This window comes from Lutra lutra, chromosome 12 (assembly GCF_902655055.1).
Source record: "Lutra lutra chromosome 12, mLutLut1.2, whole genome shotgun sequence".
Classification (NCBI taxonomy): domain Eukaryota; kingdom Metazoa; phylum Chordata; class Mammalia; order Carnivora; family Mustelidae; genus Lutra; species Lutra lutra.
The window spans coordinates 40514033-40540351 of record NC_062289.1 but is presented as its reverse complement, the minus strand read 5'-3'; the positions used below and the strand labels follow the sequence as shown (position 1 = coordinate 40540351).

General features: G+C 43.3%; 1 protein-coding gene across 2 annotated transcripts in view; it reads right to left on the bottom strand.

The window, feature by feature from the left end:
- GAREM1 (GRB2 associated regulator of MAPK1 subtype 1) overlaps positions 1-26319 on the bottom strand; it is a 202644-nt gene that overhangs the window by 38441 nt on the left and 137884 nt on the right. For both annotated transcript variants that reach the window (XM_047697670.1, XM_047697671.1), the window contains exon 3: positions 1282-1412. In XM_047697670.1, the coding sequence (XP_047553626.1) occupies positions 1282-1412 (131 nt within the window). The remainder of the gene's footprint in view (positions 1-1281; positions 1413-26319) is intronic.

The window sequence follows — 26319 nt, the reverse complement described above, 5'->3', positions numbered from 1 at the left end:
TGATTAGCTTCTGACCAACGACTCTTGGTACATTTAAAAATGAACATGTTTTCACAAATCCTCAAGGCAAATTCAAGTTGCCTTGAGGACTCACAGCCTAAGTCACTGAAGGGCTTAAAAGTTATAAATATTTTTGAGTACAAGTGTAATTTAGCTAGTGAAGAATTTGACAGGACACAAAATTGACCCATTTTACTCATAAAACCAAATAAAGTAGACGATAGCCGCTCTATTTTAGAACTGGAAGGACGACTTGGCTTGGCCGATCAAATGGGCAGAACCACTGCTCCAGTAAGGAGGCCGTCTTGGGCATGTTTCCCCCTTTCCTGAGGCGTGTGGGTGGAGTGACTCATCCACAAAGACACTGCTGCATTCTTGGACTAAGATACCCCACAGTCTGCTTTTCACATAGAGCAGATTTCTAACAAACAAGCATCTTGCCCCCAAAATATTGAAATGTTTAGAGAATGTGACTTAGTTGGACTTCTGCTGAAAGGAGGTTAATGGTTTCAATGTGAACACTTTCGAGACTGTTGTAGCATAACTGTGGGTGTTGCTGGAGAAAACAATGGATTCAGAGGCAAAAAGGTTGGGCCTCAGTGATACTGCTTCCCTGGTTACTCCCTCTTCAACAGCAAGTCTAGTCAAAGGAACTTGCTCACTCTGTAGCCAGGGACAGAACTGTCCCTTTAAGAATGCAAAATGAACACAGCACAGTAAACACTATTTAGCTTTTCTCTGAGGGACAAAGATCAATAAATACCTACGAGGCCACACTCTACACATCAATCTTCCCTGTGTGTACCGACAGAGACAGTCTGCAAAGAATGGAACGAATATGAGTGGACGTCGGGGCGTACTCTGGAACCTTCTCTCTTTTTCTTTAAGTGTTTGGTATTAGTCGTGTCATACGCGTTTTGCTTGCTCCCACAAGCGGAGCATCCAGCCTCACAGAAGAGCCGGTCAAACAACCATTACACGTTAGAGAATAAAGCTCAAATTTAAAAATAAAAAAAAAATTAAAAAAAAAAGGAAAGAGAAATCTTATGATCTGCCTTGACAGTTGTTCAAGCCAGAGATAACGTTAACATCGTAACCTGTTGGAGAATCAGGTCAGCTAGAGCTCACGCGGTTCTTAAAAAGACCCGTTTTGGCCACTGACACGAATCCATGAGGAGGATGGAACTCCTACGAGGCACAGAGGGGAACACACTGTGCACGTAATGACCTCAAAGTTAAATTATTTCAGGGAGGATAAATATTTGGTTCTTCTAGAACTACCTTCACGTTGAATGTTATTTCCTCCATGACGTACACGCGTTCAGGAAACGCTTTAGCCACCTCCTCCACACTGTTGAAATATTGCACTGGTTCCTTTATATCTCGGTCTTGTTCCAGCAGCTTGAATTGCCCTAAAACACACGATAAACGGAAGAGATGTGAGATGTTTACGCTGGACAGCTGTCACCGTGGCGACAGCATCCCCCTTTCCTTTACTCCCACTCTTCTTTGTCAAAGGCTTCTAATCATTATCATTGGGGGAAAAAGTTACCATGGCAGAAGGTTTTCTTCAACGAGAATATGTATCGAAGAATCAGCTTACAGATGGAAAACAATCATGAACTGTTGCTTTTTCATTTTTTATTCACACCAAGAGTTTGTTACCCGATGACCAAAATCAAATGGAATGGATGCCTGTAATTTGGTCTCAAAGCGAAAACCTATTCTGTTACAAATGATTGCTCATTTTGTTTTTCACAGGAATCACCTTGGCATTTAGCTGTAATTAACACCCACACAGGTGATCTTCTGAAACGAAGGCCGAGTGGCCTGGGGGAGCTCACTGTTTAAAAAATGAGTATTTAAAACTCTTACAGGTAGGATAAAATAGCACAGTGGACCTTTGGCTCTCACAGAATTGATTTCCTTGGTTTCAACAATATGCGGGCAACACCGAAAGCTCGTGAGCAGCTGTTAATGTGGGGTGTTGCTGCCGCACAAGCATGAAAAGCCTGAGCAGAGCGATGCTGGGCCACGGGCTGAGCCTCCTTCTGATGAGTGAGCCTGGCCATGAGCCAGGTGGCATCTGGAACCACATGTGGCTTCCTTTTATTCCTTTTTATTGTTCTGTGGGAAGTTCATGAGAGAAGAATATACCATCACAGTATCCATAATTTGGGGGATTTGTGAAGACCTTTGAACATATTCCTAAAAATTTCAAGCATCTATGGCTGTTTATATACTTTCAATATTGATGACACTTCTGCTCCATTCTAGAGGAGTCGTTCACAGCTTAGGATAAAAGACCGTATGTACTCAAGCCAAAGACAGTGTTTCTTGGTAGTCATTTTCTGAAGGCTGCTTACAATCTAACACTTGAGAAACTTGAAAAGGAATTAAAAGCTATAATGAGGCAAATCTCAGCATGCGTCTATGGGGCATTGGGCGGAAATAAACTTTCATTCATATTCTCAGGACTTTTTTTCACCATCTGTTAGGTGGAGGCATTATCCTAGATGCTGGAGAGAAGTCAATAAATAGGCCAGATAAAAATCTCTATCCTTCTGAATCTTACGTTGTAGCAGGAGACAATAGTAAATAGGATAAATGACTAGGGTATGTAATAGGTCGGGGGTGAGAAATGTTGTTAATAGGGCTGGGCGAGGGGGACAGAGTAGGTATGGCTGAGAAGGTGAGCTGTGACATCACTGGGAGGTGTGTTCTACGAATTCTAATCATAGCCAAAAGTCTAGGCAAAGAGCTGCTGGTGGATGGGTGGGTGGCTGCCTGCTTGGCACGCTACCAGTATGGCTGGAGTGGGCTGAGTAGAAGGTTAGAGGGAAGAGAAATAAAGTCTGAAAAATAACAGGTGTTCAGATTACGTACAGCTTTGAAGACTTATAGCTCTATCTGAGTGGGATGGAGAGGTGCTGGGGGGATGCACAAGGAACTGATCTAACCAATGTTAGAGAAGGACCACTCTGGCTGCTGTTTGAGAACACACTGTGGAAGTACAAGGTGTAGAGGCAGAGAGCAGTGAGGCAGTCCTGCAATCGTCCTGCTGTGAGATGGCAGGGGTCTGGAAAAGGTGAGAACGTGTAATGAATTTGGCCTGAGCAGCTGAAGGAAGCAGGTTTGGAAGGGTGGGGGTAGGATCCGGAGTTCAGTCTGAGACATCTGCTAGGCAGGGAAACAAAGCTCGTAGATGAACATAAACGTGTGGAGCTCAGAGAGAAGTCTGGCTGAGAGAGTCTAGGAGTCATCAGAACACATGATCTTCAAAGCCACAGCACTTGGTGATGATGGGCATGGGCTTAAGTGCAGACAGAGAAGAGGTCTAAGGCTTGAGTCCCAGGAGACTAAGAAGGACTGGCGGGGGGAGTGAGAGGCAAATCCAGAAGGGGTGCATTCTAGAAGCCAGAGATTTGAGCACTTTAAGGAGCGAGAGAGATGAGGCCTGACAACTGTCAGGTTTAGCAACTTCACTTAAGCAGTGGAATGATTGAGGTCAAGCCTGACTGAGCTGGATTTAATGGAGGCTGAGAAGGGAGAAGTGGGAGTAACAGGAATGGACAGCAGGTGACGTTTGGGGAGTTTGGCTGTGAAGGGGAGAAGAGACATGGCATGGTAGCTGAAGGGAGCACATGGGATCGAGGGTGCGTTCTTGGTTTCTTTAATATGGTGGATGCTGATGGGAATGATCAAAGGAGGGACAAGACTATGAGGATGGAATTCTTTGGAGCATGTCCCTGCATAGGCAGAGGGGACACGGGAGTGGAAGGAAGTCACCTGTGAGAGCTCAGTGGGAGCTGGTGGAAGCTCCCTATAAGAAAGGCATCTGTTGAGAATAAGGTCGAGCGATGAGCTGTGGGAGGGCTGAGAAAAGAGGAGATCACAGAAAAGTCCACTGAGAGTGAAGGACACATCATGACTGCCGGACAGCCATAAGTTCTCACCTGAGGTTCACAGTCATGAATTAGAAGTGAAACCAAAGAGTAGAGTTCTATGTTTTCCTCCAGCCAATGGGTGACACAGAGGGGCTGGCACAGAGCAGACGAGATTTGGATCCAGTCAGGACTGTGAAACTGCCACGTGAGGACAAGACGTGAAGGAAGGGCAGAGGAGCCCGGATGTATGCAAGGGAGAACAGAATCACTGTCTGTGGCACCTGTGCTGGACGCAACATCTTGGGAGGGAGGAATGAGGGTGGAAAGTAATGGAATCAATGGATAGTGGGTTCTGATGGGGCAGGATTTCTGGAGGGAGGGAGCTCAAGATCCAGGCAGAGGAGTGGTCAAAGGGGAAGGCATGCACTTTGAGACAATGGAAGCATGCCGTGGTCGGTGATGACACAGTCTAGGGGGCAACCATGGGAGGTAAAGGTTGAGGTGATGAGAAGCTAAAGGATCTAAGAGGCCAGGGGTATTAGAAGGATCATATGTGTATGCACTGAAATCCCCAAGAATGAGGAGAGAAGGAATGGTGGAGAGAGAGGCAGTGAGCCAGGAGTGAGAATTATGGAGAAACGAGGGAGGGATCCTACATGTGGTAGATGACAGGAGCAACGATGGGATCGCGGGTAAGAGTCTGAGGACAGGAGATGAAAGCTGAGACTTTCTAGGGAGGGGAGAAGTGGAATGGTCAAGGGAGCAATGAAGAACCCAGCTCCTCAACTTTGGGGCAAAAAATGGAGCTGCCACCTGAGAGGGCTTCAGGGAAATGGTGTTTTCAGGGCATACCCAGGCTAGGGTTCAACAAGATAAACGTAATGTCAGAGAACACCTTAAGGACATAGGCATTTCGTTGGTGATGGACTCCAAAGGGAGAGTTTTCAGAAGTTAAGGGGAAGGCGATGAGGACAATGTAGTGAACATACCTAGATATGACAGGTCATATACCTTTAGAGATAGGGAGGAGTATGAATAAAACATTCGGAAATATAGTATAAAATGTTAGATTATACCCTTTTCACAAAAAACAACAATAGAATTCTTAAAAATTTTAAGAAATGATAGCAATGATCAGTACCACTTTAACAGATTCTGCCATGAGAACAAATCAAACTTTCATATGTCTCTACTCTACTCAGTCCTTGTACAAACTCGTAATAATTATGGTGTATCTCCAGTTTCATCTCCATTCCTCTCTACATTTTCTGACATTCCCCCAACATGACTACACTTACTTAGAATGTTTGCATCCCATTTCATAATGGATTTAACTATTTTTCTGTTCTTACACAATGAGTCTGAGTTAGGGTAAGACTGACGTAAGTGCCAACTCGGCCACTGACACATGGTTAATCCGTCTGAGCTTTGTTTCCTCACCCACAACGTGGGGACACTTCAAAGGGCTGCCACGAGGATCGACAGTGAGGATTTTCAGTATTTAGCACAACTAACCATCTAGCAACCCTCAGCTCCCTTTCCTGTTCTCAAGATGCACAGAGATTTTCTTTCTTCTTTTTTGGCTTGCTTTTGTGAGATAAAGTTTCTAGCGCTGGATTACTAAAGCAAAGGGTGCCACACAATTCTTTGTGTTGAACATGCCAGGCTATCCCACTTTCCAAAATACCTAAACCAATTTGTATTTCTACCATGTGCATCTTAGTTAGACCACAGTCTTGCCAGAAGCGAGTATTCCTTTTTTTTTTTTCTTAAAGATTTATTTATTTATTTGAGAGAGAGAGAGAGAGAACACACAAGTGAGTGCGGGGAGGGGCAAAGGGAGAGGGAGAGAGAATTTGGAGTCTCCTCTCTGAGCTAAGTGCCTGATGTGGGGCCTGATCTCATGACCCTGAGATCATGATCTGAGGTGAAAGCAAGAGTCAGATGCTTAATGACTGTGCCACCCAGGTGTCCCCTGCAGTGAGTACGCTTTAAGTTAGACAATTCAGTGGGTACTAAAAAAGCATCTCTTGCCTGTAATCTGCATTTCTTTGAAGATCAGCAATGTTAAACAGTTGGATTTTTCTCCTGCAAATGGCTGTATAAATATTTAATAAATACATCTGATGTCATCTAAATTTCTTTTAGCCTCCAGAGACATATGTCTGGGTGTCTATTGGATATTTATGCTTGCGAGTCTCATCAGCCCCAAATTCAACATGTCTCAACACAGGGAAGCATAATACCTCACATACAATAGCACTTAATAAATGTCCACCGAACAAAAGACAGAAAACTGCGTTGGTCCCAGGACTCGCAAACAATGAACCAACACATAAGTAACTGCAGGTTTTCAAAATTATAAATAAAAGTGAGCTGCATGACTATATACAAGGTTTGCCTGTTTCTGAACATGAGCTGCATGTTTTCATTCATCAGAGAAAGAAAGCAACGGTGTGCTATGGTTTACTTAAAAATCATTATCTGAATTGCGCACAGAGCCTCAAGTAACACTTTTTAGGGACCAGCAGAATAGATGAGATTAAATAAGCAGTTGAAGTTATCTTCCAGGAAGAAGCAGACAGTATTTGAGCACTGGAATGTGATCTTCAGGAACACAAAAGTAGTTTTCCGTGAGAATTCAAACTTAAGAGGTCCACTTGGTTAGAATGTCCAGAACCATCTGACAGAGACACCAATTTTTGCCCAACATTTCCAGTTTCTGTACTAATCTGTACTTTCTGTTAGAAGACTCAAAAAAGAAATTGCTGGTTTGGAACCAGAACATAATCAAACATCATTAAACCAGGTATAATTTATGAAAACCTACCAATGATATCAACTGTTCAGAGGTATGAAATACTTTGCTTTAAATTTGTGATCAGTATTTTAGAAAAATTTTCTAATTTTTCTAAATAAGGGAGAAATAGGACAGGGGGAATCTGCATGTATGCCCAATAGTCATTATGTGGTGTGCAGATGTCCGATCTCTGAGCTGAGACCACTTGAGAGCACACAAGCCTATACTCAATTCCACCCCGTCCATTCAGAAATGCATTCACAGACCAACCGTGTGCCACTCCAGTCACTTTCCTGTATCACAGAAGACATGACCTTTAGAATCAGTGCCGCTTCACCAAAATACAGCATGAGCCACATATGAAATCATATATTTTCTAGCAGCCACGTAAGAAAGGTAAATAAGAGGAGAAATTAATTTCAATGTTTTACTTAAACCAATACATCTAAATAAGAGAATGAGATATTTTACCTTCTGTTTTTACATTGTCTTTATTATTATTATTATTATTATTACTTCTTGTATTAAGTTTTGAAAATCCTGTGTCTGTGTTACATTGTGGCACACCTCCCTTCACACCAGCCGTGCTACAAGAACTCAGCAGCCCCATGCAGCCAGTTGTTGCCATGTTAGATAGTGTGGGTCCACAACATCTCTGCATTCCCTTAAAACTGTGATCACAGATACTGTCCAAGTCCTTTCTTGGGTGACAGAGTCCTTTTGGGGAAAAAAGGTATCTCCTGACAAAATAAGATGCTTCCTCTCATGAAATAAGAGCTTTAAGACTCTCATCCTTTGTTTTCCTTGCCCTGTTAGTCATGATTGCTGATAATCTGATTTGTGTAATAGAGCCTGGGATTCCTCATGTAACTGTCCCTTTACCACCATTTTTCTCTTCTGCCAATTTGGGGGCTTGATCTTTAAGCAATTCTTTAGTTCTTTTTCTATTGTGTTTGTGACCTTATACTAGCAGCAGCCTCAAATATATTTTGGATTATGGACCAAATGAATAATCATCTTTGGTATCGTTGTCATGTCAATATTCAGCTGAATAATTTTTTTAAAAGATTTTATTTATTTACATCAGAGAGAGAGAGAGGAGAAAGAGGGGCAGAGGGAGAGACTCTCAAGGAGACTCCCACTGAGTGCAGAGCCCCACTTGGGGCTCAATCTCACGACCCTGAGCTGAAACCAAGAGTTGGATCATCAATGGACTGAGCCACCCAAGGTGCCCCTCAGCTGAATAAATTCTAAACTTCTAGTCTCATCGGTGTTTGCCACCTATGTTGAACAGGAAGAACTTAGAAGCACTTGTAAGAAACTATTCTGAGACCGATTAACACACACAGATGAAAGAAAAAGAAAAAGAAAGTAACAACCATGACCAAATGTTTTAACGTTTGAACATACTGTACCTCAGAAAAACAGATTCCTTTCATTCGCTGTTTTAACTGTTCACTGGACAGCCAACAGTCAGTTAACGTCCCTTTCCTCTTTTCCCTACAATTCCTACAGACTACCCTGGAAGATTTTGGTTTATATGTTTCTTTGTGTACATGTATTATTACTTTAGACATTGTCCTAGCCATATGTTTAACGATATTTTACATTTCTTTTTTTTTTTTTTTTTAGATTTTATTTATTTATTTGACAAACAGAGATCCCAAGTAGGCAAAGAGGCAGGCAGAGAGAGGAGGGAAGCAGGTTCCCCGCTGAGCAGAGAACCCGATGCAGGGCTTGATCCCAGGACCCCGGGATCATGACCTGAGCTGAAGGCAGAGGCTTTAACCCACTGAGCCACCTAGGCGCCCCGATATTTTACATTTCTTATATCCCACAAATGCCTTCAAAATCTAAATTTATTAAAGATTTTTTTTTCAAGATTTTAGTTTTATGTCATCTCTACCCCCAATGTAGGCCTCAAACTTACAACCCCAAGATCAAGAGTCACATGTTCCACCACCTGAGCCAGCCAGGCACCCCCTAATTACACCAACTATCTTAATGTAACATTTTCAACAATGGGTCACAGCATATATGTGACTTCCTACAGCATGGGGTTGGCAACCTTGTTCTGTAAATATTTTAGGTTTCATGCGCTAAATGGTTTCAGTTGCAACTATCCCTCTGGTGACCTCTCCTGAAACCAGCCACAGACAATCTGGAAACAAAACTGGACAGCTGTGTCCCAACCAAACTTCACGTACAAAAACAGACAGCAGGTCAGATCTGGACCTTGGGCCCCACAGTTTGCTGACCTCTGTCCCACTGGAAGGACTGCAAAGTATGGATCAGGGTAGTGGCACGAGGACGGGACATCAGACTGACAATGACCAGTCCCTTATATCCCAACACCCTTTTTAAAAAATAAAGATTTTATTTATTTATTTGACAGAGACAGTGGAGAGGGAATGTTAAGCAGGGGGAGTGGGAGAGGGGGAAGCAGGCTTCCTGCTGAGCAGGGAGCCCGATATGGGGCTCGATCCTAGGACCCTGGGATCATGACCTGAGCCGAAGGCAGACACTTAATGACTCAGCCACCCAGGCGCCCCTATCCCAACACTCTTAAATAGTTACACTGAAGTCTCTTGGAAGATGCCTTGCGAGGTACACATCCTAAGCTGACCCATGTTTATATCAGGATGGCAGTTTTTCCTTTCAATAGGAGCCTATAATGAAAAAGTGTAAGCTGCAGAAGTAGATTGTACTGGAATAGTCCAAATGACCACCAAACACACGTTGCTACATTCTCTCACTGTATTAAGACCAGTTTTCTACGAATTTTTACTTAGCTTCTGTTCTTTTACAAAAGAAATATGACGCTCGCAGATGAGTCAACTTTAAGTACTCTGGGAAAGATGCTGAGCTCTTGTGTTACTATACTCCCTGGAACTGCTATGGCCCGTCAGAGGCCAAGCCTGGAGACAATCTAAAGGGTGACAATCTAAAGCCAGTTCCCTGCCAAAATGTGAAATCGATTTACAGAGCACATATTCCCACAACCCCCCCTCCATGAAGGAACTAATTTTTTAACAGACCGTTTCATGAATAACAGAGTCTTTGTGCCACCAAATAAAAACATTTGGAGATCATCGAACATCTGTTCTGAGATGTTACTGTAAAAGCCTGGTCTTAGAGAGGGAGGAAACTGCATTGTTTTTCAACAGCTTTGATGACTTCAGGAAATGTCTCCATTTTGAGAACCGTTCTGTCTCCAGAACCCAGAAACTCACAGGAACTAACTCAACACCAATGACATGCCCGTCAATTACAGCTTACCTAAATTTACAGTAATATTTAAAAAGCAAAGATCAGTACTAACTGCACCGTTTTCGCGATCCGTTTCTAAAACTATACTGCATAGTTGTATGTTGACAAGAAGTAACTGTCATCCAGAAAATATCCATTTCTGTGGGTGTGTTCTTCAAGATAATCAGTGATTGGCCTCAGAAGGGATGAGATGTGAGGCACAGCTAAGAGGCCCCTCCCAGAGGCACCTACGTTTCAGGCACCTGTAGGATGCTATGAGGCTAAACACCTTCTCCTTTACTTGGAGGGACAAGGTCCGCTGTAGGAAATGAAAACGGAAACACAGTAATTAAGAAGAGACAGAAATAATGCTGAGATGTGTAGAAATAACAGAGAAAGTCAGAGGTGGCCGTATTCAGGTCTGTCATGTTTGTTACTAGCTGGGAAGTTATAGCCAATGATCAGTGGGAAATTAAGTTCCATGACCCTGCCGAAGATGGGGCTCCCTGTGAGTCGTGCTTCCTGGGTCCCCCTTATTGCTGGTAATGAGCACGGCCTGTGATAAGTCTTCTTCTACAGGTCAAGTTTTACTATTCACCGCCCCTTCAGTGCTATGGTCAACTTTATGTGTGTAAATAAAATGAAATGGAATGAGAGCTGAGGCCTCTCTAGTACCCATCTGTGGGCCCGTAACTCAAGAGAACAACAACACTCTACTGGCATTTCCCTCATTCTGAGAACAGAAAAACACTGCATAAATCGGGGCAAAATGATAAAAGAGAAAACAAAAAAAAAGCAACAAAAATGGCACCGGAACACCAAAGCAACCTTAGAATAGCTAAAATGAGCAGAAATGGTTAAGAGAAAGGAAACCTGGAATGTTGAAATGCCGGGACCATGTCTGTTATTCAGTGTGGCACCCCAGCACTGCCCCACACGAGGCATACAGTAGGTGCTTATTAAATAGTGAATGAATGAAGGCATACATTCTTCTCCTACCCCTTTCAGAACCAGGCCACCAACATTACCTTAAAAGCTTTCAGGTCCACTGTGCAAATGAAATATAATCTAAATGGTTCAAATAACAGGGCTTTAAAACCAACCCAGTGGGCCATTTCCAAATATAAAGAAACGAGCACTTCTTTTTTTATGATAAAAAAATAAATAAATAAACCAGTTGCCATTTTTCAGGAAGCAAATAAACCTGGGCAGGAATCTGCACTTATGGTCAACCTTAACATTACGTCTACTCTTGAATTTCTGTCTATACCTATGCATGCGGGCTGGAGGATCCAGAGGACTGAAATGTAGAAGTAGAATCGCCAAGTAAAAGATAAACACTTCTTTTTATTATGAACCGCACCAACCAATATCATGCCCTTTAAAAACTTTATGCAAATGGTCACTTCCACCAACAACGTAGGAATACTCATTTACCTAAACCCTTCACCAAAACTGCTGGTGTTCATGAACAACTTCGCTTCCCTTTTCTGGAGTAAGGGGAAGAGTTTTAAAGATTACTTAATATAAACAATTGCCAAAAAATTCACACAGTGCCAGAGGGTAGAGGGTGAAAAGGGAGTCTCCTCCCCAATATTATCCTCAGATCTCTTCTTAGAGGCAGGGCTATTGTTCTCTAGTCCATCCATCCATCCAGAAGAAGTATCCGATTCGATCTCCACACGCACAGTGCCACTCTTTGCAAAACAACTGGTAGCATTCTGTCCAGTTATTTCATTATTCCACACAAAATCTGTCTCATTCTAAAAGCTGGGCCCTGTACAAACACCATTACTAATTTAACCAGTCCCCTATTGATGGTTCAGACTGATTTCTATCTTTTGCAGCCAGGGATGCTGAAGTTGATATCCTCGTACTAAAGGCACTGCATGCTTAATGAGAGTATACTGGTGGGAAAATGCCTAAATAGGGAATCGCTGGGCCAAAGCGTAAGTGCATTTTTATTTTTGACAGATACTGTGGAACTAACCTTCACAGGGATTGTGCTCACTTATATTTCCACCAACAATGCGCTTCCTCCTCCCTTTCCTAAACTCGACGGCCAAATTTTTTATCATTGCCAACATAATAGGTAAAAAATAGTATTTTATTGGAATTTTAATTGCATTTTTCTTATAAAGGTGGATCTCATTTTTATGATAAGTAATTTATATTTCATATTTTGTAAACTTTTCTGTTTTTCTCTTATTACCAATTTTTGAAATTTCCCTTAATCTTGAGCATCATTTAAAAAAAACCCATAAACTCGAACTACTACAACATAGTATTTCCTATTCTAAAATCTGATTCCTACATTGTTTCTTTTCTTTTTTTTTTTTTTTAAGATTTATTTATTTGACAGAGAGAAATCACAAGTAGGCAGGGAGGCAGGCAGAGAGAGAGGAGGAAGCAAGCTCCCCGCTGAGCAGAGAGCCCGATGCGGGGCTCGAACCCAGGACCTGGGATCATGACCCGAGCCGAAGGCAGCAGCTTAAGCCACTGAGCCACCCAGGCGCCCCAGATTCCTACATTGTTTCTAATTAGTTCCTAAAATTATGATGTTTTAGGGAGGTGGCTGTAGAAATGAAACTGGGGCAGAAGGAAAGTAAAGAACAAACATCAACCCACAGGCTCAACAGGTAACCACAGAGAACAGGAATTAAAGCCAAAGAACAGAAAGAAATCATTAGCCAAAATATGGTAAGTTTCTCCATAAATTACCTGTGGGTATTTTTATTTATTTTTCCTCCTAAGATTATATAACACAAAGTAGTCAGACCATTAGTTTCAACTCTGAAACTCCATCCCTGAACTTAAGTAGATCTGGATTCAAAATGACATCATTCTACTTCACACCATGCAAATGGTTTCCCTGTTTTTTTGAAAATGGGAAAACGGCATTTTTCATTGTATCTAATTGGCCAGTTGCTTCTTCAGAATTACCAGAAATTTTCTGGGGCACAATTATTGTAAATATGATGGAACCCCTAAATGTCTTAGATTTGAATGGGGCTGCTGACGAGTTAATGTGGAAATCTTGAGGTCATCTTCATCTTTCTTCTCCTATACTCATTCTCCTCTAACTCACCCTTTGGAACCTTGCAATCACTCTGCCCTCAGCCCTCCCTGCCACTCTCTTGGCTTTGACCCTCATCACTTCCTACTGGTATCACAGCTTTAGGTGTTAAGCCCATTCTCATTTCTGCCCATCCAGGATCACTTTGCTCATCTTAAAACACAACCTGAATGGATTTCATCTGACTCAAGTGTTCAGTGCTAATAAGTAAGCGTATAACAGCCCTTCAATTTCTAGCCCCAATCACGCTCTTCTGCCTTAGTTTTTTTTTTTTTTTTTTTTTTTAAAGATTTTATGTATTTGTCAGAGAGCAAGCGAGCACAGGCAGACAGAATGGCAGGCAGAGGCAGAGGGAGAAGCAGGCTCCCTGCCGAGCAAGGAGCCCGATGTGGGACTTGATCCCAGGACACTGGGATCATGTCCTGAGCCGAAGTCAGCTGCTTAACCAACTGAGCCACCCAGGCATCCCTTCTGCCTTAGTTTTTAAGTCTCTCCATAAATTCACTCCACTTTGTTTCTGCAAGGGTTTCCCCCACCACCTGTGCAATCAATACTCATTCTCTCCCTCTCTGCCTTTGTTCAAGCTTCCTTCTCGGTCTCTGCAAAAGTATGGGTCCTTTCGGTGCCATTCTAAGTTCTGGGCATGACCATCTTCCTCCCTTATTCTACTTCTTCTCCTACCCTCTCAGCAATCCTGGGCGAACCCCTCTATCATCCTGGCTCCAAGGACCACCTAAAGACTGATAACACAAACCTTCCCTCTAGCCAGACCACCCGAATTCCACATCAATGCTACCCTATCCCTGCTGTATTATCTCTAGCAGCTCTCCGACAAAGCTCTAAAAATTGGCAGATGCAAAACCAAATCCATCTTTTTACTTCTTGAACCAAGTAGCCACTCAAGTGAGAACTTTGGGTGGTCATCCTCCACCCCTCCCTTTCCCTAATCTTGTACATCTAACTGGTGTTAATTCAACTTCCTGTTATCAATCAGTTCCTTTCTATATCCACTACTACTGTAAGTTCCCAACTGCATCATCCCTCACTTTGGCTAACTTTCTAGTGGACTGCTTTGGCCCCTGACTTCCATTCTGGGAAACTATTCCTTACACTACGGCTTAAAATTAAAATCTGATCATATTTTAAGTGAGGATGATTTGCAGAGGATTTATTTACAATGAGACTATTGCTAAGGGTGTGGGTGGGCTGCAGGGGAAGCATGGTGATAACCTAGGAACAGTAGCAGAGAAGACCCACCATAGGCCTGCTGGGACAAGGGGATGGACTAGTTACTGGAAGAAGAAAGTAGTGTAAATAAGACCGCCTTGAGAAGGGGAGATACAGCTGTTTCCTGGTGATCCTTCAAGGGAGGAAGCCAGATAATTAAAGACCTTGACTTCATTCTCTTCCTGCTCATCTCCTGCTGGGGCTAGCAATCCACTGGCTGAACTTATCTGAAAATCAAAGAGCAGGAGAGTCTGGTGATTTAGCCCTACAGCTGGGATGGAGGCAATAAAGAATGGATTGGGATATATGCCCCTCCATCTTCTGACTTCAGTGGCTCTCTATCTACTTCAGCAGCCACGTTCAAATCTAAGCACTGAACACCTGAGTCAGATGAAATCCAAGTAAGCTTCACTTCTTAATAAATACACAAGCTGTCCAAAATCTGGCCCTCACTTTCTTCTCACTGGGCTAAAACCCATCTAGACCCATCCATGGAGAACTATGGTTCTTCTCATCCTGAATTCAGTATATGGAATGCTTCTCCTCTATTCCCTGGCTTAGCTACTCTATTTACCCAGAATCAGTTCACTCATCACCCACTCTATTAAAAAAAATCTTAATTCAGGTATATAGTTGACCATACTCTTTAATGATCTCGTTATCTGTCGACAGATTTTTATCCAAACACATAAAATATTTTATTGTCCTTATTTACTTACATGTCTATGTTTGGACACTAAACATTAAACTCTCTAAAGAAACAGGGGATGTGTCTAACACCATTTTTTTATTCCCAGTGCTCAATACCGTTCAAGACACACAGCAGGTACTTAATAAATGACTTCTGAATGAGGGAACGAATTTAAGCACCAGCTCAAACCCAGTCACCCATGCAGTTTCCCCTGAAGACCTCAGCCCATGCTGATCTTCACTCATATTTATTCCCAGAGTCTAACACGCAGTGATTTCCCACTGACTTCACCTGTTTTTGTACTGTTTTCTTAGTTGACCACAAGCATCCTGATAGCAGAAATATGTCTTCTGACAGCACAGGTGGAGTCCACACTAGACACTTAATAAATGCTTGCTCTGAAGAGCAGGAGAAATACACGTATTTTGGAGTTTCAAAATCAAGCACTTACAAGACCAGAAAAGTCTTGTGAATTGGTAAAACTGATAAAAAGGTGGAGACGGTAATCTGATAACTCTAGCACCTGCTGATTTCCAGAGGCAGGAAATCTGAATTTTTATGGAAACATGTCCAATTTTTAATGGTTGGCTCAAGTAAAAATCTCATCTAACCCAGAGACTACTCTACATTTGTGAGAGGAGGAGGGCATGGCTGTGGTTTGAGCAAGGCCTTCTAACATCACTGATCTAGGTGGTGCCATATGTAAGTGGGTCAATATCCGTCAGGAAGTGTTCAAGCCATTTAGGTGGAAGGTCAAGGCTCTTGCACTGCTTCATTTCTCCCTTAAGCTGAAACAATGACGTTTAGTGGGAGGCCTCTTGTTTACAGCCTTTCAAACAAGTGTTATGAGCAAGCTCTCGGAAGACCTAGACTGTTGACAGCCTTCTGTTAGGAAATATCCTGAGCTCCTACTCCTGCCCTGACAAATACATTCAATCTGAAAATGTAATAAAGGATGGTAGGTCCTGCCTGCTTTCTGAATGCCAGAGTATGTTAAATGTCAGCACTGGCAAAGATGAGAAGAGACAATCACATACTAAATGACCAGCTTCTTCCTTCTTAAGATTTTATCTGTTTATTTAGAGCATGAGCAGGGGGATGGGCAGGGAGAGGGAGAGACACACAGAGAGAGAAAGAGCGCAAGCCTGAGGTGGGCTCGAGCCCAGGACCCTGAGATCATGACCTGAGCTGAAACCAAGAGCCGGATGCTCAATTGACTGAGCCACCCAGATGTCTCCTAAATGACCAGCTTCTTCAGAAAGAGACTCAACACAGGATGTGGAAAGACAAAATAGAAAAGAGAAAAATCCAGAAGGGACCCAAGCCATCTCACAACGCCTCTTCCCAGCCAGTCTCTCTCACACACGTTATCTCACTCAACAATCCGTGAGGGGGTGGGGATTACTGGAGACTTGACCTATGAGGAAACGGAAGCTGGCAGAGATCAAGGACTATGCCTTTGGTCACAGCAAGTCATCAGTAAACCCAGGATGGTACCTCATGCGCTGTCACCCTGAGCCCGACTTTATTTTGCTGCTTCCCCAAACTACCCATAGCTCCCTCTTCAGGATGAGTCAACAGGGCAAGGAGCTGGCTATGCCCTGTGTATTGCTGAAGAAATATCCTAAAGATAGCAGAAAGAAGGATCATGTCCTATTTATTTATGCAATGAATTCTTCTTTGATAGAGTCTGGAGGGTTATTCAGATTGTTCTGTTTAATCCCCCAAAATGACCTTAGCAATTGGTTAAATGGTAGAACAGGTCCTCACTCAAGGGTAATTAAGGTTATGGAAGGTATACAGTTCGCTCATAACTCACCCCATTTTGTGGAATGAGAACCCAGCCACTCTTTTTAATCTCTGGCATTGTACTCGTCAATGGGATGAAGCAGCTGCTTCTATTAAGGATCAAAAACCTAGGTTAAAAAAAAAAATCAAGGGGCGCCTGGGTGGCTCAGTGGGTTAAAGCCTCTGCCTTCGGCTCAGGTCATGATCTCAGGATTCTGGGATGGAGCCCTGCATCAGGGCTCTCTGCTCATCAGGGAGCCTGCTTCACCCCCATCCCCTGCCCTGACTGCCTCTCTGTCTACTTGTGATCTCTGTCAAATAAATGAATAAAATCTTAAAAAAAAAAAAAAATCAAGCTTCCAGTGAGTAAAAAGTAACTTTATTTGAGGTGGGATTCTTTTGGAAAAAATATAATCTATTTACCTACATAATAAATTAAGAATAGCAAAATAAAGCTTTAATTTCTTTTTATTTTACTTTTTTTTAGTATACTCTACACCCAATGTGGGGTTCATGAACCCAAGATCAAGAGTTGCATGCTCTACTGACTGAGCCAGCCAGCTGCCCAGGCTTTAATTTTTACTTGTAGAATTTAAAATTATATAGTATAAAAAAGTGAGGAAGAGGGGTGCCTGGGTGGCTCAGTGGGTTGAGCCTCTGCCTTCGGCTTAGGTCATGATCCCAGGGTCCTGGGATCGAGCCCTGCTTCGGGCTCTCTGCTCAGCAGGGAGCCTGCTTCCCTCCCCTCTCTCTGCCTGTCTCTCTGTCTACTTGTGATCTCTCTGTCAAATAAATAAATAAAATCTTTAAAAAAAAAGTGAGGAAGAAACAGAAAATGGGAAGCAGGGAAGAGAAATGAGGAGAAAGGGAGATAGGGAAACAGATTTTAAAAAGAAAATGGGCTGTAGAAATTGACACAGGAAAAAAACATTAGACACAGATAAACACAATTTCAACCCAGACAAAGGAAAGGAAGGGCACCCCAATGCAGAAAGGCAAAACACGGCTGTCCATGGCCAAGAGACTTCAGAGTTTAGACCTACAGGCAGATAGGAAGCAGATATGGAGTCAAAGCTGAAGTCTCGGAAGTTTTCAATACTACATTTCCTAAGATATATGCTTCTTTCCCATGCCTTATGGAAGTATTTAAAAAAGAAAAAGAGAGCCAAACTGCATGTCCAAAGTGTGTATGTGTGTGTGGGGGGGGGGCACTCAAGGATTTTAACATTCCATCATTATTTCTCTATTGAAACATGACCCCATTCTTGGCTTCTTATTTGCTCCCTTTTCCAAAGCCTAACAGTAAACTCCCACACAGCAGTGGGACCACAGAAGGGAACAATAATACAAGCAGCTGCTCAAGCTGTGGTTTCCATTAGGAAAAAAAAGTGCCTTGATTATAAGGGATTTAGTTGTTAACCTTTCGGCCAAAACTGAAGTGATTAAAACTTCATGTACAGAAACACGAATGGTTTCTTCAATGTATGATGCAGAGCATACTCAGTATTTTTTTTTTTTAATTTTATTTATTTATTTGACCGAGAAAGCAAGAGAGCACAAGCAGGCAGGGCAGCAGAGGGAGAGGGAGAAGCAGCTCCCCGCCAAGCAGGGAGACCGACGTGGGGCTTGATCCCAGGACCCCGGGATTGTGACCTGAGCCAAAGGCAGTCACCCAACTAAATGACCCACCTAGGCACCCCTAGAGCGTACTCGGTATTATCAAAGCGGGGTGGGGAGGGCAGTCCAAATTCTGACACCCACCTTGACTTACTGCATGGACTTGGATATGGGAAAGCTAGCAGAGACACAGAATCAAAACCGATCCCACAGGTCCTAATGTTGTTATAACATTGTCACCAAATTCTTTAGCTACAAAAAGCAAGGTAATCAAGCCATAAAACAATGCAGAGGAATCCTGAATGCAGGTGACAGAAGAGAAAGAAGCCAATCTGAAAAGGCGACATGTTGTATGATTCCAACTACAGGACATCTGGAGAAGGCAAAACTAGGGAGACAGTAAAAGGATCAGTGGCTTTCAGGGATCAGTGGAGAGGGAAGGATGAAAAGGTAGAGCAGAGAGGACTTTTAGGGCAATGAAAAAAATCACTCTGTATGATGTTATAATTGTGTACAGACTTGCCAAACACAGAATGGACAACACCAAGAGTGAACCCTAACATATGACAGACTTGGGGTGGTCACGATATGTCAATCAATGTAGGTTAATCAATTACAACCCCTTTGGTAGAGGTACGAGGTATGTGGGATATCTGGATACCGTCTTCTCAATTTTGCTGTGGACCTAAATCTATTCTAAAAAATTCAGTATTTAGGGACACCTGGGTGGCTCAGTGGGTTAAGCCTCTGCCTTTGGCTGGTCTCAGGGTCCTGGGATCAAGCCCCGTATCGGGCTCTCTGCTCGGCAGGGAGCCTGCATCCCCCTTTCTCTCTGCCTGCTTCTCTGCCTACTTGTGACTTCTCTCTCTGTCAAATAAATAAATAAAATCTTTTTAAAAAAAATTCGGTATTTAAGAAGAAAAAGTTGCAAGGCAACTCCTGAAAAGCTTGCATTCGATACAAGAAAGCAGAACTAAAGGAGAACACCCTCGAGGCCAGGCACGTTCTGTTCTCAAGGCTCAGCACGTGGGTGGCCCCCTCTGACACGTACTCATTGGTTGTCCTTCTGCCTCCACAGCTTCCTCAGGACGACAGTTACCGGCCAGAACTTCTGTAGTTGAAATCCTGGCTTTCCCCCCTACTGGACAACTTCTGGTTACGTCATAACCTTTTACACTTCCATGGGGCTCCTGGTTCTACAATACAAGGGCAATAAAACCCGTTTCAGTTATTGGGATAAAACATAGTAAACGGCTTAACATAGTAAGTGGCTCATGATAAGGGTTCAATGAACATCAGATGTGACAAAGACACACTTGTCACAAATGGAAAGCGTTTAATCATGCCACTATTTTGAATTCCTTTTTGTTTAGGAGAACAATATTAGCTCCTGGAATAACTCCACCAGAGATGAGCCATTCAAAAGTATCCTGTGCGCGCCTGGGTGGTTCAGTCGGTTATGCCCTTGACTTTTTTTTTTTTTTTTAAAGATTTTATTTATTCATTTAACAGAGAGGGAGAGCACAAGCAGGGAGAGCAGCAGGCAGAGTGGGAGGAAGCAGCAGGCTCTCTGCTGAGCCAGGAGCCGAATGTGGGACTTGATGCCAGGACCTTGGGATCACAACCTGGGCCGAAGGCAGCCGCTTAACCAACTGAGCCACCCAGACGTCCTGCACCAGACTCTTTTTTTTTTTTTTATTCTATTTATTCATTTGACAGAGAGAGATCACAAGTAGGCAGAGAGGCAGGCAGAGAGAGAGGGGGAAGCAGGCTCCCTGTGAGCAGAGAGCCCAATGCAGGACTTGATCCCAGAACCCCGAGATCATGACCTGAGCCGAAGGCAGAGGCTTAACCCACTGAGCCACCCAGGTGCCCCCCTGCACCAGACACTTGATCTCAGCCCAGGTCTTGACCTCCAGGTCTCGAGTTCCAGCCCCGCGTTGGGCTCTGTGCTGGGGGTGGAGCCCACATTTAAAAAAAAAAAAAAGAAGAAGAAGAAGAAAGTATTCTAAACTGGACATAGTTAAAGAAGTGGCATAACTGGCCATCAGAAAGATGGGAAGAGGACAGAACGAGAAATACAGAAAACTGGATTTTGGGGGCGTGCTGCTGACCATTAAGAGACTCTTGTTCTGGGAAAGATAGCAAGCCAGAGATAACAAATGCTACCTATTCTATGACAAGCCGCCTGATGCTTAAGATGTAATTACTTTTTTTTTTAAGATTTTATTTATTTATTTGACAGAGAAGACACAAGTAGGCAGAGAGGCAAACAGAGGGAGGGGGGAAGCAGGCTCCCTGCCAAGCAGAGAGCACGGGGCTCGATCCCAGGACCCTGAGATCATGACCTGAGCCGAAGGCAGAGGCTTAACCCACTGAGCCACCCAGGGGCCCCAAGATGTAATTACTTTAATATATTTGTGACCACCATGACTGTGGATGGAGTCCTATGCCCACCAGGAAATCAGCAAAACTGCAGTAAAGGACGGAAACTCCAGCAAAATGAAAAGGACCTACGAGACAGAGAAGCCTCATTCTTCTCAAATCTTTTCCTTTTACTTAAAAAGTGAAGACACAATAATCATGCTTGCGGGTACCCTGAGACCGGGGGCTCCATTTCTGTTGAAATGTTTAATGAACGAGCATGCTTCCCAACAGTAATACATACACTTCCAGAACCAGCGGTTTCCCCTCCCCCACCCCATGTCAGCCTCTCTCTCTTGTGTTTTTGTGGCTCTCTGTGGGCAAAACGCCCCATGCCTGCTCAGCTCCCTTCTTCCAACACTTTCTTTGTGTCCAAATGCCTGCACTTCTATTCGCCACACATCTAGCTTACTGAGCCTTCCCTGGTGCCTTTCAGGTTTTGTCTCCAGTCCGTGTCAAAAAGGCTGCGGAGCGGAGTGCAGGACTGTGCTCAGGAAAACGGTCCATCCCACAAGGGCAGTTTATGTAAACAGGCTGTTTCTGACAGGAACGTCCGCCGGGATCAACTAGGCCGCAGAGAAAAAGTACCCCACGAGCAGTCACTTTGTCAGGGCACAGAGACATATTTCAGATAAAGAATTCTTGCTCTTGGGGCGCCTGGGTGGCTCAGTGGGTTAAGCCGCTGCCTTCAGCTCAGGTCATGATCTCAGAGTCCTGGGATCGAGCCCAACATCGGGCTCTCTGCTCAGCAGGGTGCCTGCTTCCTCCTCTCTCTCTGCCTGCCTCTCTGCCTGCTTGTGATCTCTCTGTCAAATAAATAAATAAAATCTTTAAAAAAAAAAAAAAAAAAGAATTCTTGCTCTTAATGTAGGGACCGGGGTGGGGGGAGGCGGGAACAACCCTAGTAAGGACTGAGTCAGCAACTATGATTTCTGAAATTGTACTAAGGGGACTGACTTTCATTTTCTGATTCTCGAATTTTATTTTTTCAAAAATAAAAACCAAAACCACTTAAGAGTGCCAGGGAAATGAGAAGGCTATTGTAAGAATCTATAACATTTAAGAACCTATAGAGATGCTGAATGGAAGTTAAGGCTAGTAATTTACCGATTAAATAAGATACGTAGTCATGAGAAAATGAATAGTTTGTATCTGTGACGTGTTGACACAGAGGCTTCTTGCTGTCTTAATACCTGGTCCATGGAACAGTGAAGAAAAGGCGGTATTTAGCCTTGCAATCAGGAGCAGATACAAACAATTTGCTCTAGGAAGGTGCCCGTAGCTCATAACGGAGAAAACAGGTATCAGTAAAGCAAACAGGTCTTGTAATACCTGCAACCAGACACCCGCTAATATGTGTGGCAAGGAAAGAATGCCCAGAAAAGTTTTCAGCTTTTGTTTACAAATTTCCTCTGAAACAAACAGTGTGATGGATCGTTCACGTCTGAACCGCAGCGCTCGCTTTGGGATGTAGGACGTGCTAGTCAAAATCTTTTTGTGTAAGTATAAACGCATGTTCATTCAGCAAAATATTACTTAGGCCTCCCTTGTTACGTTAATGGTAGGCAACCTGAGTGGCGGAGAAGAGCCCAGCCCGGGTGCAGGCAGACCTGGGTTTGAATCTCAGCCCTGCCCCACAGGAGATCTGGGACTCTGGGGAAAGGACCTCTCTCTCTCGGCTTCAGTTTCCTCTCCTATAAAACTGGGATGGAAATACCTATTTATCATTGCAAAAACTGAGTCAGACCATGTATTATTATTGCAAAAACCAAGTTAGACCATGTATACACAACGCTCTCAAAGGGCAGCTTGCACTTGAGGAAGAGGAAGAAAACTGGTATCGTTTCATACTATCAAGATTCAAAAACAGAACTAAAAACAAGGGCTGCATTATTTTCCCTCCTTGTTTTAACCATCAGTCAAAATAATCTAACAATTCCAAGCATATTTATTTACTTACTACTCTGTTCAGGGCACTGTAGTGTGCAAAGCGCTACAGACATTTCAGGTACTCGGAGATTATCCAGCAGAAAAATACTTAAAAACCTGTTTGTTTGTTTGTTTGTTTGTTTTTCTCTTTCATTTACATATAAACTTGAATATTCCAATGCCGGTTCAATTTTTAAGATGTGAATGATTCAGGGTGGCATTTTTTTCTTTTGCATGTCCTGCCACTAATTCATGAATCCAAAATAATGGGATAGTTCATAAACTCAATCACTGTTAAGATACAGTGAACTGGGACCTTCATTTAGGCTGGCTGCTGTGGCGGACCTCTGGGACGTAAAACAGCCCATGTCAACAAATAAAGGTTTTGTTTGGTAATCACAATGGATTTCCACCTTGGGTCTAGCTGAAAACTTTCCAAGGCTGGGATGGAGTGTGTTGACATTGTTTTCATGAATATTATTCTTCCTCGTCACAGAGTGCCAGCTCCCTCCCTCAGCCCTTCTGAGTCACTTCAACTTATACAAACATGTGTGTGCAATGAATGAAGTTAGAGTGGGTTAGAGAAATGGAAAAAATCTTTATATGCCAAAGAAAAGGAAAAAAAAATAAAAGGAAAAGGCTATAAAAAATAAAAGGAAAAAAAATAAAAGGAAATAAAAATAAAAGGTTGTAAAACGGGATCACTATATAGAAAAAAAAACTAAAAATGAATCACTACGTGACACCATCTCTGGGCAAGGAAGGACAGCAACAATTACATTAAAGGATTTCTGTCCAGTGAAGGGTATTATGGGAAAAGTTGACAGATCAGTGGAAGAATAGACGATGCTTGCAAAGCCTAAAAGTGAAAAGAGATGACATCCAAACTATTCAAGGAGATACTGCACATCACACACACACACACACACACACACACACCCACTGTCAGTAGAAGCATGGACCAATGTTAAGTGGGCAACTTACTACGGAGGTAGCCTAAGACGAGCAAGCATGTGAAGAGAAGCTGTATGGTCAAAGAAATGCTATTCAAGAGGCTGCAAAACTTTAAATTCCTGATGGGGGTCAGGAATCCTGCTGGACTGTGGTGGGATCGAGGTTGTGACAGCCACCCTGGAGAGCAGTATGGCATCATTTAGTCAAGGTAACTCTGTTTATTTCTAAGACGCAGCAGCAGTTCCACTCCCGCGTCTGTTTCCCAAAGAAATGTGCACCCAAGGCCATGGGGGCATACATAGGAATGCTCACTGCGGCATGATTCTGGCTGCCCACTTTTGGGAAACCACACAAATACACGGCAGTAAGAGTGGATTTTTAAAACACAGTGTATCTCTAAAGCACACTGCTACATGGAAGAAAAAAGAAAGGCGAGATTTAAGACACAGTATGGTTTATGTTAGTTTAAAATATTTGCACATAAACCCTTGCACTTTTCTAAGAATACAACCACAGTTAAAAGGTACACTGAGCACATTTAAATGGCTGCATATGGGAAGGTAGGAGAGTAACGTACTACCCGGGATGAAAGAGAATTAAATCAAATCTACCCCCCCCCACATTTATTTCTAAAGAGAAAACTTTTTTTTTTTTTAAGATTTTATTTATTTATTTGACAGTCAGCGATCACAGGTAGGCAGAGAAGCAGGCAGAGAGAGAGGAGGAAGCAGGCTCCCTGCTGAGCAGAGAGCCCGATGTGGGACTCGATCCCAGGACCCTGGGATCATGACCTGAGCCGAAAGCAGAGGCTTTAACCCACTGAGCCACCCAGGCGCCCCACTAAAGAGAAAACTCTTATCACTAGTATTTTTAACATTTACTTAAAAGATCAGGAAGGGAAGAGAAACACGTGAAGGAGCCTAAAAGGTAGGAGGGAAGAAGGGAAAGATTTGTGTTTTCTTACAGGCGAGGCACTGGGTTTGACCGACAAATGAAAATACTCTTTCTTGAAACAACAGCTGCCTTCCAGCACTGCCTTCAAAATTCCACACAGGCCCCACAGGGCTACACTCTGATATCAAGTCACCCTTGCCTTTGAAGAGAACGGGAAATACCTCCCAACCTCACCAAGAGCTTTAGTTCACAAAAAATGTGTTTTTTATCATTTCCACCAAATTGATGTCATATAGAAAAATTTAGCCCCCCCCATTTCTATTTCATTCATTTTGGGGGTAGCAAAAAATCTAATGACCTCAAGAAATTTCCTCCTCACATTTAAAAACCTCACATTTGGCACTGCAACCCTTCAAGTATTAGACTGCTTTTTATACAAATAGGAGGCTCTCAACGGGTTTCCTAGGTTGTAAAGAATTTAACACTGCCCTATATATACCATAGATTACTAACCAAAATGAGAGATGAGGAGTCCTATGGAAGTAGGTGAAAACTGACTGTTACAGCTTTTAGGGAGGCGTCCAAATGTATATGAAACTGTTACATATAATGCTGTAAAAATGCAAATGTGGATACAACTGTGAATTTATAATTCTTTTTGGAAGCAACATATTAATATATGCCATAAGAAAATAAAGCAACACAACATTAAATTCTTTTTTTTTTTTAATTTATTTATTTGAGAGAGAGACAGTGAGAGAGAGCATGAGCGAGGAGAAGGTCAGAGAGAGAAGCAGACTCCCCATGGAGCTGGGAGCCCAATGCGGGACTCGATCCCGGGACTCCCAGGATCATGACCTGAGCCGAAGGCAGTCGTCCAACCAACTGAGCCACCCAGGCGTCCCCAACATTAAATTCTTAAGGAGTTACATAAACTCCTGGTTCTCAAATGGGTATGCATGTAAGTCACCCGGAGGGCTTCGGAGAACACAGACCACAGGGCCTGATCCCGCTCCTGGATTCAGTTGGGGCGCGGTGGGGATGAAGACTCCATTTCTACAAACTTCTAGGTGATCCTGCTGCTGGCAGTGCCCACTCTGAGAACTCCGTACCAGCTCAGGACGGAACTGGCATTAACCATAAGAGCAGAGAGATCACAATGGCATGGTTGGGTCAGAATAGAAACTGGGACACCAGGGACACCCTGAAGCCGCGCTAGGCTTTGGACAATCAGAGAATATGGAGGAGGTTAAGAGTACGTGAGCATAGGCAGAACCGGGGGAGGAAAGGACAAGCAGTAGGGGCAGCCTGATGGGCATGGTGACAGAGAAGAAGGCAGGTGGGTGAACTCAATCTACTGAAATGGTGTGAGCAGAGGACTGACACAAACTGTGGCCCTGGACAGCTCTCCTGCCCACTGGGTTTGCACCCTGTCCCACTGTTATCCTCGGATATGACAGCTAAGAGCCCTCCCTGGCGAGCACTTCGGCCCACAATGCTTCCGTAGCACTTCTCATCATTCTAAGTTAGCAACTATAAAAGAAGTTTTATAACGTGTATTTCTCCCAGTCTTATGTGAGACAGGGGGTGACACTTCCAGCACATTCTCCCACACAGCCCCGCACTGTATATAACACGCTGAATGAGCAAGCACACGTGTAGGACCGTAGACCCGAACTGGTCAGAGCACAGTGAACTCTTCCTGGCCCCCTCGATGGCTCTCCTTTGGAGCTCAGGGCCAAAGCCTATGCTGAGCTGTTTCTCACCCTCCTTTGGGCAGAGC